This window comes from Gossypium raimondii, chromosome 9, assembly GCF_025698545.1.
Source record: "Gossypium raimondii isolate GPD5lz chromosome 9, ASM2569854v1, whole genome shotgun sequence".
In the NCBI taxonomy this organism is placed as follows: domain Eukaryota; kingdom Viridiplantae; phylum Streptophyta; class Magnoliopsida; order Malvales; family Malvaceae; genus Gossypium; species Gossypium raimondii.
The window spans coordinates 4136084-4162290 of NC_068573.1; the positions used below are offsets into that span (position 1 = coordinate 4136084).

General features: G+C 33.5%; 2 protein-coding genes across 2 annotated transcripts; both read right to left on the minus strand.

The window, feature by feature from the left end:
* Positions 1-378: 378 nt before the first annotated feature.
* LOC105798190 (mini zinc finger protein 2) lies at positions 379-963 on the minus strand. The gene has a single exon (XM_012628167.2). It carries the CDS (start codon positions 867-869, stop codon positions 552-554), a length of 318 nt encoding a protein of 105 aa, XP_012483621.1. The 5' UTR covers positions 870-963; the 3' UTR covers positions 379-551.
* Positions 964-23792: 22829 nt separating this feature from the next.
* LOC105798191 (myb-related protein 306) lies at positions 23793-25153 on the minus strand. The gene is made up of 3 exons (XM_012628168.2): positions 24922-25153; positions 24692-24821; positions 23793-24612 (listed from the first exon to the last, which is right to left on the minus strand). Exons 1-3 carry the CDS (start codon positions 25052-25054, stop codon positions 23976-23978), a joined length of 900 nt encoding a protein of 299 aa, XP_012483622.1. The 5' UTR covers positions 25055-25153; the 3' UTR covers positions 23793-23975.
* Positions 25154-26207: the final 1054 nt, after the last annotated feature.

Here is a 26207-nt window from a genome sequence, read left to right on the forward strand (position 1 = left end):
TGTCATCATAATTTATTTTCTTTAACTTAATTGAATAACTAGTTCTAATAATGGACTCATTTCAAATTTATTAAGATTAAAGAATCTAGACATTTACATAATATGAAACTCGAACCTGCAGGTCTTAATGTTCTTAAGACCTCAACCTTACTATTGAAACAAAACTCATTGACAACTTTTATCAAGTTTTTACCTATAGTTAATGATAATATATACACAACTATTGTATACGCCACTAGTAAATAATTCTTACGAATAGGTCCAATGATATGCTTATTATATGTCATGGATTTATTTATATATGGGTGTTGCAGTTAGAATAAAGAACCATAAATCTAACATTAACAACCATTAATTCCATCATCAAGAATATATACATAATACAAATTATTTTAGCAACTTCATTACATACAGAAACAAGTTAAGAAAAAAAAACCATCAAAGAAACACAACGCAAATTATTGATAAGGAAGAGGTTTTTGGCACAAAAACTAAAAGCCAATTACCAAAACATCATATAATTAATAAATGAAAGCCTATATATTATTTATTTATGCTCTACTGGAAGAATTATTAGGTGAAGAACACTCAGAGACTACCTCAGTTTCAACTTCCCTTCTATGAAAATTCCTATGGCAACCACAAGCAGCACAAGCAAGGGCACCACTCGTTCCTTCCTCTCCACTTGCCATGAATTCCCTACACCCGTCGACGACATAACCGCCGATGCTGGCAGCGTGATTCCTTTGACACTCCCCATATCTCACAGTCGTTATTGTCAAAGATGAATTGGTTGTGGTCTTCCTCGGTGGCTCCTCTTTTCTCACTACAACTTTTCGCCTCCTCATGATTGCCAAACCCTTAATCATATAGAATGAGAGGGGCAGTGCCTTTTGGTTTGATAAGGTTGTTATTGCCAACCCATAAACCCTAAAGTAAATGAAAAAAACTTGGTTATGGACTTATATATAAATCCTGTAAACTTAGCTTATTCCCTTCAACTTACATGCATTATTATTCTCATTTTTGTTTGGGGTAAAGTACAAGATTAGTCACCAAACTATTAAGTTTGTTTCATTTTAGCCACTCAACTTTTCGAAATTAAAATATTTAATTTCGAAAAGTTGAATGATTAAAACGAAAAATAAATAAGTGATAAAAATAGAACAAACTTAATAATTGAACCTAACTATTTTTTTCCCTTCTGACTAGCTACTTTTTCTTTATTTTTCTTTTTCTTTTTTGGGTTGTTTGTTTATTCCTTCTCACTAGTAATAAAAAAAGAGATTACTATTAATCTAAGGCAAAACCCTAAAATGATGATAAACACTTTGAATTTGTTTCAAAATAGTGATTGGTTTTAAATGGTATGAACAGCTAAGCTTTAGCTGCCTTTTTAAAATGTTCTTAAACCTAACTTAGAATATGTGGCCCCTAAATGGATGTTTATAGGCATTTGTTTTGTTGCTACCTTGACATATAATCCGGATAGATCTGATATTATTTGTAATTCTTGCCAAATCTCTACGAAATACAACTTCTTTATTTAAATTACTGTTGATACCATTTTTTTGATAAAACGGGGTCGACTTGAATTTTTAAAAATGAAAACGAAAATGGGAGTCACTACCAATCTTTTTTGATAAGGTGTGATCGGGCCACCTTGAAATGTGGTTGTTTTTAATAAACAATTTAATTTTATTAAAACAACGATTTTGGTCCACGAAATTCAGAAAAACGGGGTCGGGAGTCGGTTACATACGAGGAAAGGTTAGCACCCTCGACACGCCCAAAATTGGTACCTAGTGGATTAATTAATGTCTTAGTGTCGAAGATTGAAAACTTTAAAGAGTTTTAAATTACGATCCTTTCTTGGAATGTTGAAAATTTTCGGGAAAATGGCATATTTCACGTTAATCGAGAAAGAGAATTATATCCAGTAAGTTAGGACACAATGTCTTGAATTCCCGATGCGTGAATGAATGCCAAAATTTACTTATTTAAAAGATATTTAGCTATCTCGGTTTTAAAAAAGGGATCATGCTCAGTAAGTTAGGACACAATCTTTTCTTAATTCCCGAGATCATTTAAAACTTGAGTTTGAAAAGATTCGTGTATTTAGATTTATTGTGAAAATCGAAACCCTGTAAGTTAGGGTACGACCTCCTCGAATCTAAACACGAGATTAATCTTACTCGAAATGGTAAAAACGAAACTCGATGTTAATATGCATGCAAGGCAATGTTGAATATGATAGTATAAAAATAACACAAGTAACAACAATAAAAATAAATGAAAAAAGGACAAATTAATAATATGTAAAAAATACAAGTATATAGGCGAGTAAAGTTAAAATATTCTTTTGAAATGATGATGAAAACATAAATAAATAAATAAAGAGAATGAATAAAATTATAAAAGGAGATATTTATATGTGTATATGTATTTATGAAAATGAAATAGGTATATAGATACATATAGGTATGCAGGTAAATTTAAAAATGTATAAAGACATATAAGTGAGTATATATACATACAAATATAAATAAGTTATAAAATATATATATATATATATATATATATATATTAAAGAATGTCAGTATGAATATATGTATAAAATATATAAGTAAGTGTATACGTAAATCTAAGATATGTTAAAAATAGTTCCTTATAATTTTTATATGTATGTACGTAAAATAGTGTAAAAAAATATTATCAACTTTTATAGCATAAAATATATAGATTATTTTTCTAGAAATGCATTATAAAGTCAAATCATTAAAGATACATAGACGATATTGAATTAGTATGAAAAGGATTAATACATCATGAAATTATATACAATATATGATAAAAGAATTAATATGATAGTACGTAGTAAAATAAAACAATATATAAAAGGGTAACAACGATATATTAAACTAACACAATAATAATACCCATAATAATAATAATAATAACAATAATAATAACAGCAGTAATAGCTTAATTAGCTTAATGGTAATAAAATAAAAATAGAAAAGGGCTTAAAATAAAAAATACGCAACATTTGGGGTGAAATCGACAACAAATAAAGAAGAAAGGATCAAATCGCACGCGTGGAAAACGAGGAGGGGTCAAATGCGAAATAATCCCATCCTCCCAAAACGCGTAATTTCAAAAGGGACTAAATTGAAAACGCGGAGCATGGGGCAAAATTAAAGAAACGCAGACACTGGATTGTAAAATTATTAAAGAGCGGAAGGGTTGAAAGTGCAATTAGCCCTTTCGCTTAAAAACACACGGATCCTGTCCTGGAGTGGGATGGATCTCGGGTCGGGAGCTCGATACGGCGCCGTTTTGAGTATTTGGGGTAGCGTCCAAAACGGTACCGTTTTGGTATCCTATAAAGCCCCCAAAATTTCAAAAAAAAAATTCATTTTAACCTCTTTTTTTTTTAAAAAAAAGGAGAATCTCTAAGTAGAATTCTCTCCCCAGCCCCTCAGGCCGGCTCCGGTCCGGTCACAACTCCGGTCACCGGCCACCGCGTCGGTCACCGTCCGTTGGCGACGGCGTCGCCGCATGCGGTGGCCGAAAAGGCTAAAATTTTCGGTCCGATTCCTTTAAAGCCCTTAAACCCGAATCTACCTCCAAAATCTCCGAAACATTGACAAAAAGGCCCCAAACCTCAAGAAACCTTTTAATTTTGCCACCTATCATCGGAGGTGGCTTCCTCGGCCACTTTCGGCGGTGTAGACTCGGATACATGTCAGTTCTTTCGTTTTTTTTTCTTTTGTGTAGGATATATGTATAAAAAAATAAAATAAACAAAAAAATGACAGAGAAAATAAAATGACAATGAATAGGAACCTTTGAATTGATTTTCGTTCTCTTTGTATTCTATTCTTCTGTCCCATTACAAGGCTATTTTCGTGGCTTTTATAGCCACGATTACATTGCCATATTACTGTTCTCTCATTTGTTCTGTTGCTATTGCTATTCCCGTTTTTGTCTTCTCTGTTTCTTGTTTGCAGGTCTATAGCAAGGTCAACTTGCTATTTTGGTACAAGAGTCAGGCCTTGGGCTGTGGGTATGCTGACACCACACATGGGGGAAGCGGCGCAAAAAAAAGCTGTGGTTAGGGTTTTTTTCTCCAAAAACTAGTTAGGTGTTGGGCTTAGGTTTGGGTTGGTTTAGTTTGGGCTAGGTTTGTAGTGGGCTTGGGTTAATTTTGTTTTTGGGTTTGCCTGGGCCCTGGGCAAATTGGGCTGTACAATTACAATATACATAAATCAACCCACAAAACATTGCATGACCCTTTCTTTTCCAACTCAAATTCATCAAAATAAATTTGTTTGTGAACTTGATTTTTCATTAAAAACACTATGGGGTAAAATTATTTGGTACATTATGAGTAAAGTTTTTAGACTTGGCAAATAGGAATAAGAAGTTGATAAATATATATATATATATGAGTTTTCTATTAATTGTTCTTCCATTTATATCCAATGCATGTTTAATCACCATTTACAAGTTGATTTTCAGTAAAAGTGTTATGGAGGCCCATTTACTAGAAGTCAGGTTGCATTTTACCTCCTCTACTCAAAAAATGGGTAAATTAATCTTCGTAGCTTGATCAAAAAGAAAATTGTCCATTTATGTTAAAAATTTCATCCAATTGTACTCTTAAAAATTTGTCTGGCTAATGGAATAACTAGACAATGACACATTTACCTCATGTCAATGTACATGGACAAGTTTTTAACATTAGAAATGGATAGAATTCTTTAACAAAAGGACTAGTTAGCTCTCTAATCTAACATACAAGGACTAAATGCCAATTTTTTTTAGTAGAGGAGGTAAAATGTAATCTGACTCATAGTATAAAGGTCTTCATGGTACTTTTACTGTTGATTTTCACATTTAATAGATGAGTCTTACACATTTGTATGGTGAAAATCATTGTATTGTATCAGACGTTAATTAGTGAAAATCTTTTAATTGGAGTTCAAATTAATGTTATATTTTGAATTAACACCTGAAGGCGGCCAAATAAACTACTAAATCTTCTACTTCTATATTTATATTTAATTAGGGTTATAATTTTTTTTGTAGAAAAAGAGAAAGATAGACCAAGTACAAAATAACATCAGAACCATAAAGCAAAATTTAGCCATTATTCCTTATTTGAGCAACAATCGCTATAGGTATATCCTGGAAAACGTGAGAGCCATAAGGAAATCCCTTCATCAATCCAGCCAGGGTGTGAGCAGCAATATTCGCCTCTCTTGAAACCTACTAAATTTTCACCCTACAATCTCTTCTACAATGTTCTTGAATTCTTAGAATCAAATCCCTATCTAATTGTCCTCAGAGTCTACCATTAAGGCCTTCAATAACTAGCGTACAATCGGTTTTGATAGTAATAATAGTCTATTTTGTAGACTAAGCCAATTGGAGACCATCATAAATTGCCCATAACTCTACTTGTCCAACACTACATCTATCGATATTCCTTTTAATCCCACAAATCCATCTATTGTGTTCATCTCTAGCCACTACTGCCAAGGAAGCTAACCCTAAACTTGGACTATGTGCACATCAATGTTCAACTTAATGGACCTTATAGGCGGTAACGTCTAAATTCAACATTGATTCTATCTTTTGGGAATACCATCTAAACCACCAATCATATCCTTGATGGATTTTGCCCAACACCACGAAGATTGAAAGATGTGGACAGTGTTGAAAGGCTCTTCTTGGAACACACAAAGATTCCATTGTTTCTAGAGCTTCCAGCAAATAATACCAAATAAGGATTGCCAATCAATTTCCTTAAGGACTGTACCAAGTTTATTCATCAAATTTTCAAACAGCCAAGGCAACAATAGATAGGAGAAGAAATGATTCATTGCCCTTGAAGGAATAAACTGCTCGCAAACTTCTCGAGCCTTACAACAATCCGAAGCACACGAGTGGTGGATTCTTCAGCTTAGTCACATAACCTACAAGAAGGATTATCAACCATACCTCTTCTACATCATTCTGTATTGGTGAGAAGACATTCCTTAAGTACTAACCAAAGAAACTGTTTAACACAATGTGGACCAGCAAAGGACCATGTAAGCTTCCATTTGTTCTTTATTGGGTGTAAGGAATCTTTCATAAGAGTGTTATAAGCTTATTTAACAATAAAATTACCATTAGTAGTCCATTTCAAAATTAGAGCATCATGCCCTGCTAAAGAATTCGGTGTTAGAATGCTTGCAAAATAATAAATGATATCATTATCCAAATAACAACGCAGGCAATTCCAATTCCAGTTACCATCAGCAGTCGTCACCTCCTTGAAAGTAATAGAATCATCAATAAGAGCAGTATTATGACAGAAATTAATTAAAGGACCAAGCTTCGTGATCCAAGTATTGGTCCAAAATTTGATGAGAATACCATCACCCACTGACCAAGAAAGTTTTTGACGTAAGAATGGCCAAACCTTAGCAAGGGATCTCCAAACAAAAGAAAATTTACCTCTCGAAATATCCACTAAGCAATCTTTCGTAAGACTATATTTAGCTCAAAGAATCTTAACCCATAAACCATTATTATTAGTGAAAAGATGGTATCCCAATTAAAGTAAAAAGGACGCATTTTGTTCCTTGAGGCATCGAAGACCTAATCCCCTATTGGAGAGAGGTTGACAATAATCAATCCAATTAACCAAGGTTGGCTTATGACTAGCTACAAAATTCCCTCATATAAACCCTTAGGCAAGCTTCTCAATTTTAGCACAGATGCTAATAGGAATATTCACAATTTGCATAAAATAATTGGGAATAGATAAAAGCACCAAACAAACAAGAGTTACACGCCCTACCATATAAAGAAGTTTAGCATCCCAACTATCTAACTTTTTTCGGACCTTGTCAATGACAATTAAAAGTGCTCATTGTCATCCGTCAATGAAACAAAGGCATACCCAAGTAAGATCCCAAATCATCAGTTTCATTAAACCCAAGCACGCTATAAATGTTTAGAGAAAGAAATATTGGTTTTATGGGCATTGACTTTGTACCCTGAAGTAGTCTCAAAGATATTCAATACATCCCTAGTCATTCTTGCCTAAGCCACATCAGCTTCCACAAACAAGAAGAGATCGTCAGTGAAGAAGATATGCAATATAGTCAGCCATTCTTCACTAAAGTGATAGGTTTCCAAATCTTATTATCAATACCTTTATGGATAAGTTGTCCAAGTCTCTACATACAGAGCATAAAGAGATAAGGAGAGAGTGGTGGTCCTTGTTAGATACCTCTCAAAGGTAGGAATTCACTTGAGAGATTATCATTCTAAATAATCTTCTGCATTAAGGCAATAGAAATTCTTCCATAATGACTCGAGATAACGTCAAAAGAACACCTACATCAAATAGAGTATCTTTGATGAAATCCCAATGGAGTTTATTGTATGCCTTCTCAAGATCCACTTTGATAGTCAACCAACTCTTTTTCCCTTTCTTAATGTGCATCGAGTGAATGATTTCTTGAACGATAATTATATTTTCATTTATATATATTCCTGCCACAAAACTCACTTGATTCTATGCAATAAGAGATGGAAAAACTAGTTTGAACCGATTAGAAATAATCTTTCTATTAATCTTATATAATATGTTACAAAGACATTGGTTGAAACTAAGAGATAGTTTCAAGACTTCAGTTTTTAAGAATAAAGACCAAGAGCGTTTTATTGATGTTACAATCAAGGGGTTAACCAGAAGAAAAAAACTCTATGGACCTAATCATTAACATCCGGGCCACCAGGCTCCTATTGGTTTTGATGAAATAAGGCATGAAGCCTATCCGATCCCGGAGCCTTCAAGGATCCCATGCTAAACATAGCACTTTGAATCTCCTCCTTAACCATGCAGAAGAAACATACCATGGCTTTGGTCGTTCAATGAGTAGAGGGAGGAGAAGAAAAGAACAGTTTCCCTCTAAAGCTCCTGATCATCATTGCACCAATTACCACCAATCTTCAAAGCTGAAATTTTATTAAATTTCCGCCTCATAAGAGTCTTGCTGTAAAAGAATTTTGTATTATGATCCCCTTGTTGAATCCATTCCACCTTGGATTTTTGCATCCATAATAACTCTTCTTCATTAAGGACCTTCTCATATTCAGTACGCAGTTCAAGTTCAAGGTCCAAAAGAAAATTCTATTGGATAGAGGATGATAGCCAATCTTTTGTCCCAATAACTTGACAACGAACGTCCAGGACATACTCTTGTACAAGAGTTGATGTACACGGTTTGAGAATCTAATCAACGACATATCATCCTCTATCCCAACAATCACATCACCTTCAAGTAACCGTATATCATCATCGTCCTTATCTTTCGAAACCAGACCTGCCGCCCTCATTGAGCCAACTAGCATATCTTTGAACGACGCACACGCAAACGAGTGCTTGTCATCCAACTTAGAGCTCTCCTAATGATCAACAACCATCATATGATCTCCACTCCCGAGATAGTCATGCCAAAAGCAAACTTTTTTAGTAGCTTTGTCTTCCGCCATCGTTGATGGAGGAGAACGTAGAGATGAAGCCTCACTCATTATGATTTATATATATATATATTCTTTTAAGCTTGGCAAATGTTGTTCCCTTTAAACTATAAACAGTGCATGAAATTAATTAATTCTGCTCCAATTATATATGTAAATAATTTAAGGTCCTGACTGTCACCTTAATGCTAAGATGATATTTAAAGCAATGAGAAGTTTAAAGGAAGAAAAGCGTTGTTTTGTTCCTAATTCCTGTATATGTAAGAATATTTGAGAACACACAGTTGAATTGCTTTTTATTTGAGCCAACTGCAAGTAAGAGATTAAAAAGAATGATACTTTATGCGTTAGAGAATCAACTTTTGTTTATTTAAAGAAAATATGATTTATTGGATTCAATGTACCATTATCAAAAAATCCAATGAACTGCAATGTTATATACACGCTTTCAAATAATTTTGTTCCAATAATTAGCAAATTAAATTCCCAAATTTTGTGTGACCAAGCGACATTCCGGTATGGGATAATATTGTTGTTGCCAAGTTTTGCCATTTTTCATTATCAGCCGGAATGCACATCATTTTATGGGGAAATTTACCAATAAAAGCCATTTTTTTTCAAAATTTACCAAAATGGGCCGATTTTTTGATTATTTACTAGAATGGTCATTTTCTGGGAAATCGCGTCCACGTCAGCGCGATGTCAGGGTACGTGTCAGAACATCGTGTCCACGTCAGCGTGACCTGCTAACGTGGAAGGAAATCTCGTCCTTGAGGGAGCGATTTCCTTCCACGTCAGTAGGTCGCGCTGACGTGGACGCGATATCCTGACACGTAGCGCGTTCCGGGGGATGCGATTTTGACGTTTTTTTCACGTTTGGTTTTTTTAGCTTTTAAGGTTTAGAGTTCAGGCTTTTTAGGGTTTTTAAGTCCCGGAATAAATTATTTTGAGTTGACGTTTCTGGTCAAATAGTATAAAATCGCTTCTACCAGGATGCTATTTGAGAAGAAATTATGAAATCGCGCCCTCATGGACACGATTTTGCTACAGTAGGTCATGTAAGAAATAATTTTTTTTGACGTTTCTGAGCAAATAGTATAAAATCGCTTGTACCAAGATGCTATTTGAGAAGAAATTGTGAAATCGCGCCCTCGTGGACGCGATTTTGCTCTGATAACAAGTTTAATGAGGCTATAAATTAGGCAGAAAATGTTCCTAGAATGCATAAGTCATAGCAGAAACAATTTAGAGAGGCTAAGAAAGTTAGAGTTTCAAAATGAGTGAACGTATTAGTGCTGTTATTTACTACGATTGTGAGGTTTGCCACACCTAGAATGGTGTTGTTTTTTTTGTCGGAGAATACGGTGCGACTGTCATTTAACCAGAACAGAGATTTGACAGAACTTCGTAAAAGAATTAGGCGTAAAATCTTCCAAACGACGCCAATGAAAGTTCTGTCAATCACGTATCGATTTTGTTCTTGTGTTGATCCGGTGATATATCACTCGTTCGACATAAAATGTGCTCATAGCTTGGAGGCAATGGTGCAGACTCATCTTGCTAGTGGAGCAACTTATATTGAGTTATATGTACAATTTACGTCGCCAACTGATGTACTTCCGTCTAGTGTTCGAGATGTATACACGACCCCTGGCCGACACTCGGTTAGCGGGTTACAAAATACGGAACAGCCCATGTTCGGTAGCGGTGTCGAATGAACATCCCCCGCAAGACACTCTGTCGGTGGATGGGACATGTACGTCGGTGGCTCGACGTTTGATGCTGGAAATACGTACTGGGGAACTACATCAAGTTCTAGTGGATGGCAATCTACATCCAATTGGGGACGTTATCAAATGCCCAGAAGAAGGGATGACTTACTACCTACGACGTCAACCTGTGAGGGGACGTCGTACGCTGTAGATGATTGTGGGTTAGAAGATGACTCCGATGTGGATCCACCTCGAGAGCTCGGGCCGGATGGTGCATAAGTGGGATTATTTTCTGAACCGGAGCCTATTCCAACAGAAGGTGAAGATGCTGAAAGGAGTTCAAATGATGAAGAAAATCCACAATTCAGAGCATATTCACCTCCAGCCCATATGCATAATGTCAATCTGTCAGCAGATGATGCGTTAGAGTTTCCAAATCTACCACACCAATTGCGCGATCGTAGAAGTTTGGGGGTAGATTTCGGTGAACTTGAAGTTGGTAATCAGTTTACCAACAAGGATAGTTTTATTGGTGCTTTGAAACAGAATAGCATCAAACATGGCGTTAATTACCACGTTGTTAAATCAAAATCTGATAAGTTTGAGGCGAAGTGTGCGGTGCAAGACGGCACATGTTCATGGAAAATCGTCGCCTCGTTAAGGAAAATGACAGGGTTATGGGAGATAAAAAAGTACAAAGGTCCACATACATGTGCTGCAGGTACAGGATTGAATGTATCTGAATAATAATTTTATTTTGCACTGTTGCATTATTTAATGTACTCCCTCTGTAGGTGTTTCACAAGATCATCCCAAAATGGATTCAGCTATGTTAGCTAGCTTGATACTGCCCACGATAAAAGTAAATCCTAGGACTTCAGTGCCGGTGATAATTGCCAATATCAGCAGCAAAATGGGGTACACGCCCTCTTACCGCAAGGCTTGGATAACTAAGCAAAAGGCGTTGGAGAAGATGCACAGTGGGTGGGATGCCTCATATAATGAAATATGGCAGTGGTGTCAAGTGCTAGAGAGATACGTCCGAGGTGCCATCACAGACCTTGAAACGGAACATTTGTACTACAGCGGTCGATTGCTACGTGGATGCCAAGTGTTCAAACGCCTATTTTGGACCTTTAAGCAATGCCGAGACGCATTTCCATACTACAAGTCGTTGGTACAAATTGACAGTACCTTCATGTTCGGTAGGTATACTCATCTGCTATTGGTTGCAGTGGCACAGGACGGCGGTGGGAGAATTCTTCCAATTGCATTTGTAATAACACCGGGGGAGTCGTCTGATGACAGGGATTTCTTTCTCTCTAGGTTAAAGAGGCATGTGTGCCCCCAACCTGATATCTGTGTTATTTCAGATCGGGGCGCCAGTATACTAGCTGCATTTGATCGAAAGGGAAGCTTGTGGCAGCACACACACCATAGATATTGCCTAAGACACGTTGCTTCGAACTACTACAGGCAATATCCATCTAAGAGCGAACGACGACAAGTGACTAACATGGGTATTTAGCCTATAACTGTATTATTTCGTTTGTCAATTTGAATTAGTTTTATTGGTAGAAGTGGTATAAAATATTCGCTATGATCTTATACTGGCAGGGTATGAAATAAATAAAGATCGTTTTGCCGAAATGTTGGCAATTTTACGATTCCAAAACGGAGAAGGGGCGGACTACCTTTGTAACATACGTTTCGAATAGTGGGCACAAGCATACGACGGAGGCCTACGATATGGCCATATGACGTCGAACCTGGCAAAATGCATAAATTCTGTTCTTAAAGGAACGTGCCATCTACCGATAACATCGGTTGTGCGAGAGACATTTCCGTTTGGCGGCTCTATTTCCAAAGCGAGCAGCAACTTATGCAGGCCAGATGCAGGGTGGCCATGTATGGTGCAGTAAGGTAGTTCAAGAAATTAACAAGGCGAAGGCGAGGGAAAACATCATGCACACAGTGTGTCACGATCGAGACAATTTATGGCTTCGCGTGACGGAGTTTGAAAGACCGCACCAATGTGTTGTTGGCGGGCAATATCGTGTACACTTGCGAAACAGGACTTGTAACTGTGGGAAGTTTGATGCACTTCGTTATCCATGTGCTCATGTTATTGCAGCTTGTCAGAAACTCTGTCTGGATCCGATGAGTTATGTGGACGAAGTGTACAAATTAGAAAACATGTACAACGATGGAGACACGTTTTCCCACCGGTCCCAGATGAACGTAAGTGGTCACCCGTATCTCTTGCTCCTTTTAAGTCATTCATGGATAGAGAATTGTGTCATAAACCAAAGGGTCGACCTTGCTCCACTAGAATACGGAACAATATGGATATCGAGAAACAAATACATCAACGAAGTTGTGCGAATGGTGTAGGAACCCGAGCCATACAAGTCGATCATGCCCTAATCGCAATAGTTGAATGTAATTTTAGAAAAATTATATTTTATTCAATTATTAATTGATAATTGTATTAATTGTTAGTAAAATTATCAAATTAGTTTAATTTCTTAATTGTTAGTACCGGTCAAAACATTTTACCAAATCTAACATTATGTAAAATTATGTAAAATTATTAAGCCAAAAAATTTTGTTAATGGTTAGTAAATTTATCAAATTATGTAAATTTATTAAGTCCAAAATTGTGTTAATGGTTAGTAAAATTATCAAATTATGTAAAATTATTAAGTCCGAAAATTGTGTTAATGGTTAGTAAAATTATCAAATTATGTAAAATTATTAAGTCCAAAAATTGTGTTAATGGTTAGTAAATTTATCAAATTATGTAAAATTATTAAGTCCAAAATTGTGTTAATGGTTAGTAAAATTATCAAATTATGTAAAATTAGGTTAGGGTTAGGGTTTTAATTAAATTAGGTTAGGGTTAGGGTTTTTAATTAAATTAGGTTAGGTTAGGGTTTTAATTAAATTAGGTTAGGGTTAGGGTTTTAATTAAATTAGGTTAGGGTTAGGTTTTAATTAAATTATGTTATGGTTAGGGTTTTCAATTAAATTAGGTTAGGTTAGGTTTTTAATTTAGGTTAGGGTTAGGGTTTTTAATTAAATTAGGTTATGGTTAGGGTTTTAAATTAAATTAGGTTAGGGTTTTAATTAAGTTAAGTTAGGGTTAGGGTTTTAATTAAGTTAGGTTAGGGTTAGGGTTTTAATTAAGTTAGGTTATGATTAAGGTTTTTAATTAAATTAGGTTAGGGTTAGGATTTTTAATTAAATTAGGTTAGGTTAGGGTTATTAATTAAATTAGGTTATGGTTAGGTTTTAATTAAATTAGGTTAGGGTTAGGGTTTTTAATTAAGTTAGGTTAGGATTTTTAATCAAATAATATCAAAATAACTCGAAAACATTTATATGTCTATTATATCAAATAAACTTCTATTTTATTACATCAAATAATATCAAAATAACTCGAAAAAATTTCTATGCGTATTACATCAAATAAACTTCTATTTTATTACATCAAATAATAAATTTAAATACGGCAATCAATGTCTATGCCCGGGGGATTCGGTTCTACATGGCGGTTAGGGTTAGGGTTAGGGTTTTTAATTAAGTTAGGTTAGGGTTAGGGTTTTAAATTAAATTAGGTTAGAGTTAGGGTTTTTAATTAAATTATGTTATGGTTAGGGTTTTTAATTAAATTAGGTTAGAGTTAGGGTTTTTAATTAAGTTAGGTTAGGGTTAGGGTCTTTAATTAAATTAGGTTATGGTTAGGGTTTTAAATTAAGTTAGATTAGGGTTAGGGTTTTTAATTAAGTTAAGTTAGGGTTAGGGTTTTTAATTAAGTTAGGTTATGGTTAGGGTTTTAATTAAATTAGGTTATGGTTAGGGTTTTCAATTAAATTAGGTTAGGTTAGGGTTTTAATTAAGTTAAGTTAGGGTTAGGTTTTTAATTAAATTAGGTTAAGGTTAGGGTTTTTAATTAAATTGTGTTATGGTTAGGGTTTTTAATTAAGTTAGGTTAGGGTTAGGGTTTTAATTAAATTAGGTTATGGTTAGGGTTTTATTTAAATTAAGTTAGGGTTAAGGTTTTAATTAAGTTAGGTTAGGGTTAGGGTTTTTAATTAAGTTAGGTTATGGTTAGGGTTTTAATTAAATTAGATTAGGGTTAGGGTTTTAATTAAATTAGGTTATGGTTAGGGTTTTAATTAAATTAGGTTAGGGTTAGGGTTTTTAATTAAGTTAGGTTAGGGTTTTAATCAAATAATATCAAAATAACTCGAAAACATTCTATGCCTATTATATCAAATAAACTTCTATTTTATTACATTAAATAATATCAAAATAACTCGAAAAAATTTCTATGCGTATTACATCAAATAAACTTCTATTTTATTACATCAAATAATAAATTTAAATACGGCAATCAATGTCCATGCCCGGGGGATTCGGTTCCACATGGCGGCCGTCGACGGTTACGCACTGGATTCCTCCTGCCTCTAGCTTCCAGTGGCGGTTGTTCTTCCTCCGGTGGTGATTGTGGTTCTTCCGATTCAGCATCTGGTTGTCGGACTTGGGACGATGATCCACCTTCAAAGAATATTGTATGTGGAGGTGTTTGCATCATGAACGGCGACGGTGTTTGAAAGTCATACATTAGTGGTGATTGGTAAAAAGGAGAGCTCCCCAACAGCCCCCCTTGCGATCCCTCCTTCGCCGCTGGCGTAGATATCGGCGGTCCGCTCGGCATAACAGGAAATGGAGCTGAACCGGGCATTTGGCTCTAACCTGCCATAGGATTCGGAAAAGGATACATGTAAGGGTTAGGGTACATATAAGGGCTAGGAAACACACCTGGCATCATAGGGAAAGGCGGTTGCGTGGGTATCATCTATTGAATTGCTGCGTCAGGTGACTGCGTCGGTGCTCTCGTTGGGGACGGTGATTGCATGGCCGCTGATGATGTGTCGGGTGACTGCCTGGGCCTCGTTGAGGGGCTGCCTTCGTAGTCTTCTCGTCTTGGATTTAGAGGCCCGCGCATTTCCCTTCCGACACGTATTTGCCGCTGCCTCTCCTCTGGCGTAAGTAAATACGGCTTGCCATGGATCCTAAACCATGGCATGTATTCTGGAACGCACGCTAACTCCAGAACGATGATTTGTTCCCGAGTAGATAGATATTCAAGCCGATTTCCCACATTTCCGTGTACTCGGACCAGTATCTAGGCCAATCCGTACCTAATAGCCGAAGGTCGATTTTGTGGTGATCGTCAAACACCTTAGGGTCCGTAGGAATCAGTTGTCTACATCCAAACTGTCGTAGCACTCTGTCTGTCTGGTGGGGCTCCACGGTTGCATAGTTGATCAACACCACTTTTGCGTGCCAAGCGTTCGGATTTTGTAAAAACTCTTCCGGGATTACTGCCCAAATTGTCGGATCCTCGTATGGTGTCCATTGAAACTATATGAACATGATAGAAATATTAGTTATATACATAATACTAAATACTAAATATCAATCAACTAGCGAATGTATGGAAATATCTATTTGCAATAATACTTACTTCTGCTTCCGACCGTTGCTCCAATAGAAGCCGTATATCTTCAAGTTCAGACGGTAATCCACGATAACTTGCCGGATGGTTCTGTTAGAGTATGCCCAAAGATCAATCATTAGGTGGTTGTAATAACATACTTGATTTATCATGTCTATTAATATAAGGCGTTACCATTATTATTTCAGTTTCTTTTCTGTGTATATAAATAAACTATTTTCTAATAATGTCCTAAGAATAATATGATTATTCTTAAAAGATCCTTAGTCAAGTATTATTGTTGGATAGGACAACAATAATGCATTAAGACTAACATGTAGTTGATTGATGATAAAGAGTTATCATTGATATGGAATATCAGAATCGATGCATGAATATGTGTGTTAGAGAACAACATATTAGACTGACCCATTATGAGTATGTTTCTTAGATTATTATGTAATTGTCACGACATTACTCATAGTGATTAATATATATATGATCCTCAGACTTTAGATCATCATAATCCCAACATCGTGAGTAGTATATTTTGATACAGTCAAACGTACACCGTAACTGGTTGTTCTATAAAGGCTGGTGTTGAATATACCACAATCGATGTAGAGGGATATGGTTGGTCGATATAGAATAAGTCCCTCCTACATAATGGGAGTAATATCTTAGGCCACTTGATTAAGTGAGACTAGAAATGCATGGCCATGCTCAAATAAGTTGATATGAGGTGTCATACTTATTTGTATATCGTAGTCTGCTTAAAATATCAAGGAACATGGAATGGACTATACAAGTGTGACTATTCCATGACTTGTGTCCAATCCAGAGATAAAGGACTTAAGGATTATTACATAAAAGGTTAATCATAACAGGTTATGTCGAATCATGATCTCTTGTGACTTAGGTAGCAATGATGCATTGCTAGATGCCACTCATTGTTTGCAACATTGGAATCGTTCTAGTATTACTGCTAACGTTACAAGAACCTACAGGGTCACACCCTATAGTTAAAATGAACGGAATAAACCATACTTGGTATTGTTTTTAGGTGTCACTTGAATTAATTTAATTATAGAATTAATTTAATTTGATTTCCAACACATTATGTACAAGGTTATTGTACACATAATGAGGTTAGCATATGAAATCAAATAAATATATGGTTTACCGAAATTATATTATAATTAATGTAATTATAATTTTCGATTTAAAATATTATTATATTTATTTTAATTCATAAATAAAAACCCTAAAAAATAAATAATAAGGATATAAGTATCCTGTTTTTCTTTGTTTTGGTCTAGCAACCGTCAAAGAAAATTCACTCTCAAAACTGTTTTGGGGATTTCTTCCGTTCGTAGTCAACTGGGTGGATCACGTAGAGGTCGGAGTCACGATAGATTGCGGCTTAGTTCAACTGTAGATCAGACTACACGTTGTTGAGAAGTTGCTATCTACTCAGAACAGCATTAGGTAATTTCGTAACCCTTTTCACCCCGATTCGTTCCTCACACATGGATCCGTGGTTAGGGTCGCCGATTATTAAATTTTTCCGCTGCGCCATAGGGGTGCCGGCGATCCAACAGGTTCCACCTAATTAAATAAAATTTTGGCATACTTTTATTCTTACAAAATCTACATAATAATTTCAAAATGTAATATAAATTTTACCTCGTTACGAGTGGGAATGTATATGGGTGGTTCACTCGAGGACATAGAAATGGAAAGCGAAACCGTGCCCATGATTGCAGTAGTGACAGGCAACCTCCGATGTTTGCTCTCCTCAGTCGCGTCACCCCGCACATCTCCCGATATAATATTGCCAAGACGGCAGACCCCCAACTAAATTCACCGGCTCCTCTAAAATCAACGAGTTTTAGCAGCCACCTTAGATGTACACGGCTCCGTGACATGTCGGGCATCAGATAACCTCTAATTATTTAAAGAATGTATGATCGAGCATATCGGATTCTTTCAATTTCGGTTGAATTTACATTCGGATCGGGGAAGGTGGCACGTAACCAGCCCATCTCGACCTTACCTCCATCCATTTTATCCGGAATAGCGCCCAAAAGCTCATAGCACGCTGCCTCCCAATTGCTAGATTGGGCAGACCCGGTGACTGGGTGCCCGCCCACCGGCAATCCCAACTGCAGACTGACATCTTCTAGATTGATAGTGCACTCTCCACATGGAAGATGGAATGTGTGCGTCTCAGGTCTCCACCTCTCGATCAACGCACTAATCAGTTTCGGGTCCAACTTGCATCCCCGGCCTACCGTCGCCACGTGCCAAAAACCCGCTTCCCGTAGGTAGTTCTCTACTAACGGTGATGGAGGAGCATGCATATTCCGGATATTGCATTCCAATACCCGATCTGCCGACTTTTATTACAAATAATAAATTAATAATTATCTAAAAATACATAAATAAAAAAATCTTAAATAATATTTAAAAATTAAATTTAATACTTATCATTTTCATTTGTTCCACCGATATGTGATTCCTATCAAGACGAATCAATGATCCGCCATTGATAAAAATATAAAAAATTTAAAATTATTTTAAAAAATATAAAAAATTAAAAATTATTTTAAAAAATGAAATTGAGGGGAAATTGAAATTAAATATGGATTTGAGAGAATTTTGGAAGGAAATTGAGAGGAAATTGAAATTAAATATGGGTTTGAGAGAATTTTGGAAAAAAATTGAGAGAATTTTGAAAGGAAATTGAGAGGATTAGAGAGGAAATATTAGATAGGATTTGTTTGTGAAAAAAAAAGGGGTGGGGGTATTTATAGTTTTTTTTTTTACCGTTGGGGGGCTAACGGTCAAATTTTGACCGTTAGGGTACTATTCATCTTGTGGCGCGACATCGCGTCCACGTCGGTAGCGACTGCCGACGTGGAAGGAAATCGCTCCCTCAAGGACGCGATTTCCTTCCACGCCGCCAGTCGCTACCGACGTGGACGCGATGTCTGACATCGCACTCGATATCGCTACGACGTGGACGCGATTTCCCGAAAAATGGACCATTCCGGTAAATAATCAAAAAATCGGCCCATTTTGGTAAATTTTGAAAAAAATGGCTTTTTTGGTAAATTGCCCCATTTATGTATATTTTTCAAAATTTGGAATTTAATATCTCTATTTTTCAATTTTTAAAATTAAAGTTCAATTTTTTTGTTAAATTTTTATTGTGAAATTTTGAAATTAAAAAATTACTCACTTGATAACTATATAATTAAAAATATAATTAATTTAAATTTGAAAATTTAAAAATAAAATAACTAAATTCCCAAAATACAAATATAGAAACTAAATTCCTCATTTTCGAAAAATATATACGCTTATTTTAACTTTTATATAAAATATCTTTTAACAACAATAAGCTTAATTCATAAAGCCTTATGGTTTTTTTTTTTATAATCACGTGTGTTTGACTATACTCTTTTTTATCATATTATGAACAAAATAATTATTTTTAAAAGAAAATTGTTTTAGGATTTATTAAATTAACTAATACTACATATTTTGGGATGTAACAATTAAGAGCAAAGGAAGATTGTCTCGAAAATGTTAAAAGAATTTTTAATTTTGTTGAATTTTTTTTTTTGAATTACTTCTTTTCATTTAAGTGTAGAATTACGATTCCTATATTTTATTTTTTGATACAATGCTTAGAATTAGAGCCTGTTCTACAGTGCTTAAAAAAAACACTTCTGGCTCTAAAAGTACATTTGAAAGAAAAGTTGTGCTAAACAAGCTGCTTTTAGCTGAAATTTTTAGCTTTTTTGAAGTGCTTTTCAAAAACACTTCTGAAAAGTAGAAGTTAAAATTTTTAGCTTTTTCTCTCCCAAAAGCACTTTTAGTACTTAATTATTTTTTCACCCATCCAATAACATAATACTTTCCCCTCTTTTTTTTCTTTTTGGTGCTTAATTACAAATGTGTTAAAATTATTAATTAAAAATAAAAATATTTTTAAAATACTAATTACAAATATTTAATGGTTATATTTAAATATTTAAAATTAAATTTATATTTCATATATTAAAATATTAACAACAAGTTATAATAATTTTTTATATTTTACTAAAATATAATAATATTAACTAATTTAAATATTATTTAAATGTATATTTGTTACTTGATAATAATATATCTAAAATGGACATTTTATTTCTCAAAAGCACTTTTTGAGAGTAATGCTAAATACTCAAATTTTAAACTAAACTTTTCAAAAGCACTTCTCAAAAGTACTTTTCCACGTCACTTTTCCACGTCATTTTTCAAAAGCATTGTCAAACTAGCCTTTATTTATAACCCCTCCATAACTCTTAAATTAAAGGATAATACACTTCAGCGCATTTAAACTCATGTCTTATTGTATTAAAATTATATCGATGTCAATTAAACTAAGATTGAATTAATTAATTTTATTGGGTTTTACAAAAAAATACCAAGATTTTATTGGATGGATATGTGATTTATATATAAAGACATACGTATATGATTGTGATTTTAAAAATACTGTGGAAAAGTGCTTTTGAGAAGTGTTGTGAAAAATACTTTTGAAAAGTGTTTTGAGAAGTGCTTTTAAAAGTTTAGTTTAAAATTTGAGTGTTTAGCATTGTCAAAAAGTGTTTTTGAGAAATAAAATGTCCATTTTAGACATGTTATTATCAAGTAACAAATATGCATTTAAATAATATTTAAATTAGTTAATATTATTATATTTTAGTAAGAATATAAAAAATTATTATAACTTGTTGTTAATATTTTAATATATGAAATATAAATTTTAAATATTTTAAGTAATAAATATTAATTATTTATAAAATTTAATTAGAATATATAAACTATATTTTAAATATTTAAATATAACCATTAAATATTTGTAATTAGTATTTTAAAAAATATTTTTTATTTTTAATTAATGATTTTAACATATTTGTAATTAAGTACCAAGAAAAAAAAGAAAGTATTATATTATTGGAGGGGTGAAAAAATAATTAAGCACCAAAAGTGCTTTTGAGAGAGGAAAAGCTAAAATTTTTAGCTTCTCCTTTTTAGAAGTGCTTTTGAAGAGTACTTCTGAAAAACTAAAAATTTCAACCAAAAGCAGTTTATTCCGCACAGCTTTTCTTCCAAAAGAACTTTTGGAGTTAGAAGTATTTTTTTAAAGAAATAAAGAACTGGCGTAAGAAGATGTTGAAATGATGGACACATTTGCCAGTGACTAAGCCTACCCAACTAGTGATGCCCCGATGTAAAATGTCTACTGATTTGGTGTCGTTTTGGGTGATGAAAAAAAAAGGTATCTTATCCTTCTAATCACATAATTAATTAGAAAACATTGTGATATAGCAAAGTGACATCGACTCTCCAATTTTACCAACACAACCCAATAATTGAGATTAAATATGGAAATCTTGATATGAAGATAGAAACTTGCTGTTGATTGATGCAACTTCACTACATTTTTAATCAAAATATTCGTTGGTACGATAATGAAAAGTTTGAAATTCATCATATATTTATTGAATTGGTTAAATTCTGTCATTAGTCCCTATGAAACTTATAAATTTAGTCTTTATATTTTAATTTGATCATTTTATTTTCTCTACTTTTGAATTTTAAAATATCATTCCTCATCAAATGATAACTTTTAAATTTATTAAGTTCTACTATAATATAGTCATGTCAGCATATTATTTTCATATATTACTCACTAAAATTCCAATTAAAGAATTAACGACTATTTTTTATGTCAAGATTAAAATTTCGAAATTTAAAAAATATAAAGACTTAAGATAATCCAATCGGAGAATATGAACCATTCATCAACCCATTATTACCAAACTTCGTAGCTTTCTTCATGCCATCCTCTTGTGAACCTCACAAAGGCAAAAGTTGCCCTACTGTATCTCATGTTCCAGTTCTTGAACGTTATGTAAATGTCTACCACCTCTATGTAGATCGAAAAAGCTTCCTATATGGAGAATGAAGACTATTTTGATGGAGAATCCTTCTTATTGCTTTTTAAACAATGTTTTTAGAATCGGATTGGTAATTGACTTAGTCATATCATCAGTTTAACTAATACGATAAATTTGATTAATAAATTATTAAAAAATTAAAAATATATTAAGAATTTTAAACAAAGTAAAGTTTAAGGAAATGAGAATAATTTGAGAAGAGAAGAGAAGAGAAAACTCTGAAATTCATTCATAATAATTTGAAGAAGGTTACAGCAATCCTTATATAAAATTGTTGTAATAAATCGTACTAAAATGCATTAGTTTTTTTAGTTATCAAGGTATCTATCGGAGTAAACTCAATAACTAATCATTTATATTTTGTAAGTCCATTAAGGAGTAGATGTTGGCCACAAGTTTTAAAGTTGTTTCATTATCAAGACGAGAATTAAACCCTCGGCCACTAATTAAAGTAAAAGAGACCATCGTCATCTCACTTAATTCTCTTTATTTAGAATGCAATATTTTATTGTAAGCGATTGGCATCATTCTAGGAATCATTAAGAGTGGTTCGTTTGCATCAGCTGATGATGCTGGATCCTCTCCCTGCCTGTTCTATATCGGCCCAATACTCTACTCATGACCCACCATGTTCGCTCTTGTTTTGGTCCACTCAGTTGGTCCTTTGCAAAACCTTCCCATCTCTTTCTGACCCATTTTCTATTGATAACTTCAGTTACTTTTATTTGGACACATGTCCATTTCTTATTTTCTTTTCTTTTGACATGAGAAAATAATGGCTAAATTTCAATTCTAATCCATCTACTTTTTTAAAGATTATATAAGAATGGTTAAATTTTAGTTTTGATCTCTATATTTTACTCATATTTGAGATTTAATCTCTATACTTTAATTTTAACATAATTTGGTGTCTCAATTTTTATAGTCTCATTAGTTAGTCTAAATATTTTATTCGATTAAAATGTTGAGGTGAATTTTAAAATTGTTAGCACCGATTAAAATTCTCTATTAAATATTCAAGTCAATTAGAATATCATTTTTGCTACATGGATATCAAGGGAGGCTTTTTTTTAATTTCAAAATGTCACACCAATAAATTTAACATAAAGATTTTAACGGTGTTAACAAATAGACTTAAATTCCTAAAAATAAAAGTATAGAGATTAAATTCCAAATATATGAAGAGTATAAGAACTCGAGCATAAAATAACATTTAAATTTTTACTCTATAATTTAATTAAAAAATCAACCCAGCACAAAGCACAAGTAAGAACCATACTAGTTATCATTATTGCGAATATATGCATCAAAAGTTTCCTCAATATTATATACTTCACAATAAGTTCTTAAAACAAAGTTCTAGCCCACTTCATTATTTGCCACCTTTACTCTAATTATATTTGGGATAAATCTCAAAATTATATAAGAACTTTGATTCTATATGTAGTTTAATACATGAACTTTAATTTGGTGTGATTATATATATGAAACTTTGATTGTGGTTTAAATGTAAACATGATATTTTAATTTTGATTCAATCATACACATTTAAAGAAATAAATATATCAGTCTATTTTATATTAGATAAATATAAGTATTTATGTATGCAATATATAAAATCTATATAAATAATTGTATTAATAATTTGTGAGAATTGGATCAAATTAAAATTTTATATATATAATTAATTACACGTTAAACCAAGGTTATATATAATTTTAAGATTTATCTCAATGATGGAAAACATTTATCAATTATGTCACTTAAAAGGTGTTATTAACTTTTTTTCTTTGAATTTAATAGTAATAATCCATTAAAGGTTAAACTATGTTGTTAGTTTATGTACTTTGATAAAATTTGAGATTTAGTCCATGCACTTTTACAATTTAAAATATATATTTAAAAGATGCTAAGTTGATAAATTATAAGAGAAATTAACATCTATAATGATTCAACTAAAATTTTAAATTAAAAAAAGTAAAAAGTTGAATTTTTAACTTACATAGCTTAAATGTCAATTTCTGTAAAATATGATAATTAAATCATCAAAAGTTGAATCACACGAACCTAATTCATCTGATAATTCGAATGCAAGATAGCTTCATTGAACAAGATCTATAGCAAAAAAAAATAAGCTAAGACCAAAAGAATCCACCAAAAAAAAGTCTGTAAAAGAATTCCCCCGTTTCATTTTTAGAAAAAAATAGCATTTCCATCTAGTTTGATATCACTAAGCTGGTCATCTTTCCCTTGATTTGCACCATCATCAAAAAGCCATTTCTCAAGCAATGTGAGTTGCCCTAGTTCATTCACATCTGGTTTACTTTCATCTTGGAAAAGCCTTGCCTGATCAGGTGACAGAGATTGTGAGAAATCAGAATTTGAAGAATCAAATGATTCAAACACATCCAATGACTCAAAAACCTCAGACATTTCAATGCTGTTGCTGCTTTTATTTTCCTTCCATGGAGTCCCAATCCCTCCCATATTATCACTTGAAGCAGGTTTTGGTGGATTTCTCATCCATTTCTTCAGTAACTTAGCTATATTCTCAGTGCTTGATGCATATCCTCTTGGTTTTGAAGCTAAACCACTTGATTTATCTGGTGACAATGCATCAGATAAAGCCTGTTTAGCCATTTGGATATCAGTCTGCAACTTTCTCTCCCATTGGCCTCTTGAAATTTGGTGTTTTTCTGATGAAAACCCTTCTCTAGAATAACTTTCACTGCCATTGATCTTCTTCAGCTTCTTCTTCAAGTGAGTGTTCCAATAGTTTTTAATGTCATTGTCAGTTCTTTGAGGAAGGTAAGAAGCTATTGCAGCCCATCTGCACAATATTGAATGCCCCACTTATTCATAAAACCCCACAGATAAAAGTTTACATAATATGAGTTCTTAGATTATACCTGTTGCCTAAAAGAGCTTGAAGGTGGATTATCAATTTCTCTTCATGATCTGTAAAGTTTCCCCTTTTAATCCCAGGCCTTAAGTAATTAGTCCATCTAAGCCTGCAACTCTTGCTACATCTAAGCAACCCTGGAAATCAAGAAACCAGAAGCAAACAAAGATTAAGAATTTCAATACTACAAAATTTTGAATGTAGCTGAAAAATGGAAAATCAAATTAAGCCAATAACCTGTATTTGTAGGAACAGCCCTCCAATTCCCAGGACCATGTTGTTGAATATAAGATACCAAGATGATATCTTCTTCAGGAGTCCATGGACCTTTCTTCAAACCAGCTTTGTCACAACAAGGTGGTCTCCCCATTTCTTTATTGTTATTATTATTATTATTATTATTATTATTTTCTTCTTGGAAACTTTTAAGACTAGGGTCTAAGGCAACGGATTAGTTGGTCCTGGTTTGCATATATAGAAAAGAGGGAGTGAGAGAGAGGATGCTGACGTGAAAGGTGTAAAAGGGTAGCCTTCCAAAACATAAAAGTTCCAATTACTTCCATGCCAAAGAGTCAAAAGATGACAGCAAGAGCATTAACTCAAGGAAGAGTAAGCAGGGAGCAGGCGGAGACAATGGCTCACAACACCACATCGCGTGGCATTCAATGTGGGTTTTTACTCCACAATTTTTGTTCCTCTAAAGAAGAAAAAACAACTAGGGTCTAGTCTCGAATAATGGAGTTTTTAGTATATACGGCAAATATGAGTCCTGGCCTTGTAAAAGAAAAAGCAATAACAAAAAAAGGAATGTTAAATTCACTGCCGGGCAGCAGGGTTAAATTTTTTTTGATGATTTTAGTTGCAATTTTCAAAAATTTAGAGATTTTATGAAAATTTATAAATAAATTTCAAGACTTTAGTTAAAAAAAGATTTAATTTTTTAAAGATTTAATTAAAACTTGGGTAAATTATAAAAATAGTCACTTTTGTTTGCCTCAGATTATATTTTAGTAATTTACCTTATCGTTTTGTTACGAAGTGATCACTCTACGTTAAACTCCGTTACCTCCCTAACAGCAGCCCTACGTAGCAGTCCAAATATGCTTTAAATGCCAACTTGGGTTTTAATTTAGACTGCCACGTAGGACATCTACGTTGACATTTAAAACCCATTAGGATCGCCGTTAAAAAGGTAACGGAACTTAACGGTAAAGTGACCACTTCGTAACAAAACGATAATGTAAATAACTAAAACGTAATAAAATTTTAAAGTTCTTAAGTCCTAACCAGAATCCACCTTTAGTTAATTTCGCTAGGATTTTGAGTGATAAAAATTTGGTAATTTTTAAATAAAATTTTAGTTTTTAAATTTTGTAAATAGAAAAATAAGTATTCGACGAGGGTTTCCCTTTTTTTCACCATGAGAGATAATTTTGACACAATCTATATTAAAAACTATATAAAATTAATATAAAAATATGGTTTTATTATGAGAATTTATTTATTTTTAATTTATCAAAATA

What these genes read in the sequence shown, in the direction of transcription:
- LOC105798191 (XM_012628168.2), bottom strand. Translation starts at nt 25,054, where the DNA reads ATGGGGAGACCACCTTGTTGTGACAAAGCTGGTTTGAAGAAAGGTCCA. An exon ending in GGCTGTTCCTACAAATACAG is followed by an intron (nt 24,822 to 24,921) that starts GTTATTGGCTTA and finishes CTTGATTTCCAG; the next exon opens with GGTTGCTTAGATGTAGCAAG. An exon ending in CAAGCTCTTTTAGGCAACAG is followed by an intron (nt 24,613 to 24,691) that starts GTATAATCTAAG and finishes AATATTGTGCAG; the next exon opens with ATGGGCTGCAATAGCTTCTT.
- LOC105798190 (XM_012628167.2), bottom strand. Translation starts at nt 869, where the DNA reads ATGATTAAGGGTTTGGCAATCATGAGGAGGCGAAAAGTTGTAGTGAGA.